The sequence below is a fragment of the Guillardia theta genome, assembly GCF_000315625.1.
Source record: "Guillardia theta CCMP2712 unplaced genomic scaffold GUITHscaffold_125, whole genome shotgun sequence".
Taxonomy (NCBI): Eukaryota; class Cryptophyceae; order Pyrenomonadales; family Geminigeraceae; genus Guillardia; species Guillardia theta.
The window spans coordinates 112495-119871 of NW_005434549.1; the positions used below are offsets into that span (position 1 = coordinate 112495).

The following is a 7377-nucleotide window of genomic DNA, read 5'->3' on the forward strand; positions in this document are numbered from 1 at the left end:
GAGTCAATCATGATCATCGGATCCCGGGCGCCGGGCCCGCCGCCGCGCGCGGCGTCCCGCCCGGCCGCCGCCGGCCGGCGGCCGCGGCCGGGGCCCCGGGCCACTGGCACTCGAGGCTCCGTGGCTCACCGTCTGAGGTGGCCGCAGCCCGGCCCGCATTCATGATTCCCGCCGTCCGGTCGGACTCCGGGGAATTTGGAAACTTGGCTAGCCTGATCGTGAGAAGTTGATAATTTTGGGTTGTGGGGGGGGTAGTAGTTGCTCAGAGGTATAAAAGTACCGGGTCTTCATCGATGAATTTCATAGCGAAGGACGGGTACTGGAAGAGAGCATCGGGTACGTGTGTTCACTTCCAGTGGTCATTCTTCGGATTCCCAGCACCCCCCCTTCTGTCTTGAACTGAACCGGTAACCGAAGTACCCCTACCCACAAAAACAATGTTAAATGGACCGGTGTGTACCTGCAGTATGTCTCATACAAACCTCTGGTTGCATAGCTTCGTCGTCTCAGCCACTCTTCCTCGCTCTCCTCGTACCCGCCCTCTCACCCCCTCACGTCCTTCTGATATGTGCTCGCTCTTGCTTACCTCGACAAGTGCTGCAAGATTGCTCGGCTTTGCTGCCTTGGGATGTACGCTTGTTCCCTTTCGTCAACACCTCTCATTGCTGTGGAGTGGTGTGACATGTTTGCGCACTGTTGGACCTCCAGACATGTATTGTAATGACTCAATCACACAATGAGGTGGCAATTTGCATTCTTTTTCAGGGTTGTTTTGGCTCTCTGCGATGTGACCTGTTTCCCATTGCGCTGAATTTGCCCCCCCCCCCCCCCTCTAGCCCGCCCACCTCACCCCAATAGGGTAACAATCCCTTCTCACTCTGCTTTCACATGCAGGTACCTCAAGTACTCCTTGACCATCGACCATGCCAGTGTACTTCTGCGGGGCCTGTGGGCATGCCTGCCAGGACCACTTCAGGTTCTGCGGTCAATGCGGAGCGCCCTTGCCTCTGCCTGCGCCTGCTGGTCATAGGCAGGGAGGCACAACCAATGACACACATGCGGAGCAGGACGTGCTCCGCTACAAGCCTCAGTTCCTGGACTGGCAGGACAAGACCGTCACCTTCGAGCTGCGAGAGATCCAGCTCTTCTTCGCTCCCAAGACGAAGGCGTCCTACCGCTGTCAACAGGAGAAGGAGCGCAGCATCTGTGTCTCTTCCTATGGACGGATCGGCATCGTCAAGAAAGCCAAGATGAATGGTGACTCCCTTGCGTGCACCTACAGCGCAAGCGATCATGTCGCCAACATTCGGAAGGCACAGCTCTCAGGCCAGACCTTGAGCATGACCCTGAACGGGAGAGACTGGACAATCACTTTCTCCAGCGCAGGGGAGGCGCAGAAAGCTGCGAGTGCCATCCTCACTGTGGCAATGATGCTGTTCCAAGGGCCTCCTCCCTTCGAGCTCTCAGGGTCTGAGGTCAAGGACAGGTTCGTTCGCCCTGCCGATGACATCATCATCTCCTCGAACCTGCCGCCCGGCTGGAAGGTGTGCTATTTCAACGAGGGTCCCCGGAAGTACACCTACTACATGGACCTGAGAAACCTGCAGACAACTTGGCAGCTCCCAGCTGATGTTGTTGAGATGGTGTCACTCTCGACAAAGAAGAGGTATCCCCGGTTCCTGGCTGACAGAGGCTTCTTCGTCTCCTTCGCCATGTGGTCAATCTATTACGAGGTTCAGAGCAGTCTCGACCTGGATCCTGATTTCATCTACAGAGGCTCCTTCCCCGTCAATGACGTCTTCTCCTCTACCTCGGGCATGGAGCCGTACTGGTGCAGGCCGGGCGCCGTCAACGCGCACGATGGGCAGACGAGCACTGTTCTGAACCTCACCTTCTTCACCTCCAAGGCTTGCAACCTGACCAGCGACGGAACGATCAGTGAGTCTTTCTTGGATCGCGTCTGGCTGCCTGCCATGCTGAACGCGCTGAGGCCGAACAAGTTCTTCACCGGCGTCATCATGGACGACGGCAAGGCTGACCCTAAGGCTGAGCCGATGCAGTGGCCATGGAGGACTGAGGACACTTTCATACCAAACAGCTTCGGCAAGTTCCTGCAGATGCTCAAGATGTCGACCAAGAAGTTCGCTGAGCTCCGCCTCTCCCGCGGCTCCCTCAAGTGCGTGTTCCCTGAACAAAAGAACCCCTTGACGCATCGGCTGGAAATGAAGATTGTGAGCGGCCGGCACATGCCCAAGAAAGATCTCTTCGGCAAGATCGACACTTTTGTAGACTGCTCACTGAGTGGAGTGCAGACCTCTCCAGGTGAAAGGAGGAGACGGAGGGGGAGATGGAGGAGGTGGAGGAGGTGGAGGACAAGGGATGAACTTGTTGATCTCTTGGGGCGACGTCTGACATTTGTTCGCAGAGAAACTTTCAACGAGGTATATCCCTTCGGAGTACAACCCCGACTGGCATCACGCGGTAGCTGCCGATGGACTGACAGTGTGGATGGCTGAGACGCTGCTGGCAGGAAAACTTCGGAGCGATCCCCCGCTTTACCTTCTTCACCAGCAGCAACAAGTCAGTCCGAGCTGAGAACGTTGTGTGGGACCACAACACGGTCAAGTACAACGACCTGGTGAGAGGAGGCGGGAGGAAGGAGGAAGCTGACCTGAGGCAGGTTGGTAACATGCCGTTCGACATCCCTTCGGACAAGCTCATGCATGAGAATTGGTACCCTGTGTTCGATCCAAAGGTAGGAGGAGGAGGAGGAGGAGGAGGAGGAGGAGGAGGAGGAGGAGGAGGAGATACTAACGGATGAATCAGTCGCAGAAGAAGATTGTCGGCAACGATAAGCAGGAATCTCTCATCCTCGTTCAAACTGAATGGTCAGACTTTCACTCCGCCTCCTCCCTGTTCTCGGCCACTGGAGGAGGAGGAGCAGGGCAGCTTGCTGTGCTGGACTTGAGCGGTTGCACCGAGCTCACTCCTCAAGTTCTCTCCAGCACACTGCAGGGAGTCGGAAAGCTGAAGGAGCTGGTCCTTGGCTCTATGGCTCCTGCCTGCGGTCCGGTGATCGTCGAAAGCCTCATCAAGAGCATGTGGAGGAGCGGGTATGCTGTCCCTCAAGCATGGCGACCGGGCACCGAGTTCACGCTAGGGCAGAAGAGCGCGTACCTGACTGGCAAGTTCGTGGTAGTGAAAGGGCTCGGGCACGGGTGGGAGATGAAGCAGACGCCGGACGGCAAGCAGTACTTCATCAACCACATCCGCAAGGGGACTCAGTGGGAGGCGCCCGGCAACGGCTTCGTCTTCGGGCAGGTGGCAGGAGTGAAGGATGCAGAGAGCTGGGTGATCGACGTGGAGGGTCTTACTAGAGTCGTGCCCCTCAAGGAGATCGGGATGATCGCGCCGGAGCTCCGGCCATGGGCCTCGTCCCTCAGGGTCCTCGACGTGAGTGACTTGCGCGTCAACGTCGAGCATCTGCAGAGCCTCGCCGAGACCATCGTCCTTATGCCGAACCTGGCCACCATCAAGCAGAGGAACGTGGACCCCTCCTTCCTCCTCAATGCCATGAGGTCCTGCAGGGAGATCGGGGGTACCCTACCTCCCCTCCAGCAGATCGACCTCAGCCAGCTCAACACGGGAGCTGTCTACGACTGGTCGGCCCTCGTCCCTGCCCTGTTGGCGGTACGAGAGACCCTCAACACGCCTGGTGCCGAGATCATGCTCAGCGGCCTGTTCAGCTCCTGCGACGTCGGCCAGCAAATGAAGGTGAAGTCCAGAATCCTCCACCTCGTCATCTTCCTTCTCTTCCTCCTTTTCTTCCTCCTATTTCTGCTGCTGCTGCTGCTGCTGCTGCTGCTACACCTACTACTAGAACTACTCTCACTGCTCTCTCTTCGTTCTTCTCTTCTTTCTCACTGCACCCTCCTCCTTCCTCCTTCCTCCTTCCTCCTACTGCTCGTTCTCCCTGTTCCTCCCTGGCCCATCCCCCCCCCCCCCCCCCCCTCCCCCCTCCCTCCTGCTCTTGCTCCTCCCCTTCGCTGACGTGATGCTGCAGATCTTTGGTGACCTCATGAGTATCCTGGATTTGACCTCCCTCAGCACCAGCGTGATTGAGGTGCCTCCTGCTGCGGGAGCTCAGACAGCCGTCCTGTCCGGCATCATCGAGAGCTCGAGGTTCTGTGGAATTCTTGGTAAGCAGAATCGTAGAGATCAGCAGAGCAAGGCAGAGAGGCAGGCTGGGGGAGGAGAGAGGAGGGGTGAAGTCAGCAGAAGAGACGAGACGAGGATGAGAGGAGAGGGAAGACGAGGGGGAGAGGAGGGGTGAAGTCAGCAGAAGAGACGAGACGAGGATGAGAGGAGAGGGAAGACGAGGGGGAGAGGAGGGGTGAAGTCAGCAGAAGAGACGAGACGAGGATGAGAGGAGAGGGAAGACGAGGGGGAGAGGAGGGGTGAAGTCAGCAGAAGAGACGAGACGAGGATGAGAGGAGAGGGAAGAGGAGGGGGAGAGGAGGGGTGAAGTCAGAAGAAGAGACGAGACGAGGATGAGAGGAGAGGGAAGAGGAGGGGGAGGGAAGGAAGGAGGGGGCAGGAGCTTGTACTGACAGATCCCCTGCAGACTGCAGCGACAAGTCGTTGAGGATCGTGACTGCGACCATTCAAGGGATGAAACGAAACTGCTTCATCTCCGGACTCATTCTGCGTCGCATCGAGAAGCTCCCCAACATGATGTACCCGTTGGGAGATACGGTAGGAGGACGAGGAAGGGGAGGAGGACCATGGGGGGAGCGGGGACGGGGAGGAGGAAGGAGGGGAAGAAGCAGGGGCAACAGGAGGCGAGGAGAATGAATTCTGACAGAGACAGTACAGATGCTCTCTAAGGAGATGGTGGAGATGCTCCAGCAGAATCAGACCATGAAGAGCCTGGACATGGCGGAGAACTCCATGCTGCGCGTCGACTTTCCTCCCGGAGCCACCCTCGACACCGTCCCTAACTCCCACCTTTGCACGCGCATCCTTGCTCGGAACAGCTGGCCCTCGGGTAGTGAGATGACCAACGTGGCGGGGATCTTGAATGGCCTCGGTCAGAACAGGAGCATCACTGCCCTTGACGTCAGGTAGGAAGGAGGAGGAGGAGGAGGAGGAGGAGGAGGAGGAGGAGGAGGGAGAGGCGGATCAGAGGTGCAGGAAGATGAGGAAGTAAGTGGACATGAGTGAAAGTTGGTGATAGATATGGAGGTGTAGAAAAGGTGGTAGAGGAAAAGCAGAAAGGGGAAGGAGGGTATAGAAGGAGAGGGGCACGACTGAGGGATGGGAGGAGGAGGAGGAGGAGGAGGAGGAGGAGGCTGACTGCATTTTTCAACAGGCTGTGCGACCTTTCAGATGTTGGAGGCACAGCGCTGGGGCAGGCGATGAGGAGCAACAGGACGGTGACAAGCCTCAAGTTCGACGTGAACGGGCTGTCGATCGAGGGGATCAAGGGCTTCAAGGGCTGCCTGTACGGCAACAAGAAGCTCGTCGACGTGCCTCCTCCTTACGTTGATATCATGTGCCTCCTTGGACCCCAGGAGCAGATCATTCAGTCATCCCTCCGAGAGGTACAGGAAGCCAAGGTCAAGATCAAGATCGCCTGCCGCGGCGGGCGGGTGAAGCCATGGCTAGGCAACCCGGCCCTGAAGGCGAAGTCGCTCGAGGAGCTGCGCGCGGCTAAGAGGAGGGAGGGAGCTGCGAGGAGGTACATGAAGAAAGTGCGCGAGACTGTGAAGGACGTGTGGGGGCGCATCGATGGCAACAAGGTAGACGACTGTTGCTGTTGGTGGTGGTGGGAGTGTGACAAGCACTGTGAAGCAACTGCAACAAGAGAAGATGATGGTGAAGGAGCAGAAACGGTACGATCAGGTGATGCGGCAGGAGGCGAAGAAGCAAAAGTTCCTCAGCCTGCGGTACAACAAGATGAAGAATGTGCAGGTAACGACATGCACGAGGAGGAGACATTAATGACGCAGCAACAGTACAAGAGGTATCGCTCAGGCGGCTACGGCCGTTACCGCCGTGACCGCTACTACCATGACAACTACTACTACAACGATCATTACCATCACGATTATGATCGCTACGACGATGATTATGACTTTGACGATGACGGCAACGCCATGATGGCGGCGGACATGAACGAGCAAGACCTTGCGGTACGACCTGGCACGGAAGGAGCGTACCTGACGAGGTTCCGGTGTAGGAGGAAGCCGCTCTGGATGCGGACGGCGGAAAGGAGCAGGATGGCGAACAGGAGCAGGACGATGCCAATGATCTCGAGGACGTGGAGGGATATGGGGGATCGGGACCCAGAGACCTCTGGGACGGGGGAGAGGATCGAAGCCGCAACATGAAGATCATGTGAGAGGAGGAGAGGTGCTAACGTGGCAGCAGCTGACGCCGAGGGCAGGAGAGCAATGAAGGCGAGTGTGGAGGAGCTGAACCTGGAGCTGGGGAAGCAAGATCACCTGCTCCAGAGCGAGATCGATGCTGCTCTCGGCTGCAGCGTGCTGAAGTATCAGACACTGCAGGCATGGTTGAGCTCCAGTGTCGACCCGCAGGCCTCGGGAGTCGTTCTCGTCACCCAGGCTTCTCTTGATCGCCTCCCAAGGCTGGAGGCGCAGCTGCTTGCATGGAGAGGAGCTGCGTCTGTGGCCTTGTACGTCCCATGGAGCGACCAGAGGCAAGAGACGGAAGACCGTCTGAACAGCATTCGTGACATGTACGGGCGGCTGCTGGACGCTGGAGTCGGGTACGTCGGATGCCTCTGCTGATGCTCCCGGTGATGTTTGTGGTGCAGCGGTGTAGTAGTGTCCATCCTCTTCGGAAACTCTCCGTCAGAGCACGAGTACAACAACCTCTACCCCATCAACGCTCTGCGCAACCTCGCCCTCAACACGTCGAAGTTCTGCGCTGCTGAGCTGGTGCTCCTAGTCGACGTCGACTTCCTGCCCTCCAAGGCGTTGGTGGACAAGTGCCAGGATGAGGAGTACCTCGCAGCGATGCGGCAGGCAAGCGCGATCGGGAGCATGTACGAGCAATGACCTGTCCTCCTGCAGATGACGTCTGCAGGAAGCGCGCTAGTAGTTCCCGCGTTCGAGGTTGAGGACACGGGAGGGGATGTCCACCAGTGACGCAAGGGTTGCAGATGCAGGAGCTTGATGCAGACGCGTCGCATCTGAGCATGGAGGAGCTGCAAGAGCTCTGCAAGGAAGGGAGGGCTGAAGGGTTCCACGTGACCAATTACCCCAAGGGACACAGTCCCACGGACTTCGAGCGATGGTTGGAGGAGGAGGACGAAGGGAGGGGGGGGGGGGGAGGGAGGACGGCGCGACGACG

At 58.0% G+C, this 7377-nt stretch overlaps 1 protein-coding gene across 1 annotated transcript in view; it reads left to right on the top strand.

The window, feature by feature from the left end:
- Positions 1 to 923: 923 nt before the first annotated feature.
- Positions 924 to 7377, top strand: part of GUITHDRAFT_118323 (hypothetical protein) — a gene marked incomplete at both ends in the record, with an annotated part of 7311 nt that continues 857 nt past the window's right edge. Inside the window, 14 exons of the mRNA XM_005822435.1 lie at positions 924 to 2322; positions 2426 to 2481; positions 2531 to 2638; positions 2681 to 2755; positions 2827 to 3774; positions 4064 to 4199; positions 4625 to 4755; positions 4876 to 5123; positions 5372 to 5801; positions 5854 to 5973; positions 6018 to 6194; positions 6242 to 6399; positions 6449 to 6790; positions 6839 to 7069. Coding sequence (XP_005822492.1) covers positions 924 to 2322; positions 2426 to 2481; positions 2531 to 2638; positions 2681 to 2755; positions 2827 to 3774; positions 4064 to 4199; positions 4625 to 4755; positions 4876 to 5123; positions 5372 to 5801; positions 5854 to 5973; positions 6018 to 6194; positions 6242 to 6399; positions 6449 to 6790; positions 6839 to 7069 — 4559 coding nt within the window. The remainder of the gene's footprint in view (positions 2323 to 2425; positions 2482 to 2530; positions 2639 to 2680; positions 2756 to 2826; positions 3775 to 4063; positions 4200 to 4624; positions 4756 to 4875; positions 5124 to 5371; positions 5802 to 5853; positions 5974 to 6017; positions 6195 to 6241; positions 6400 to 6448; positions 6791 to 6838; positions 7070 to 7377) is intronic.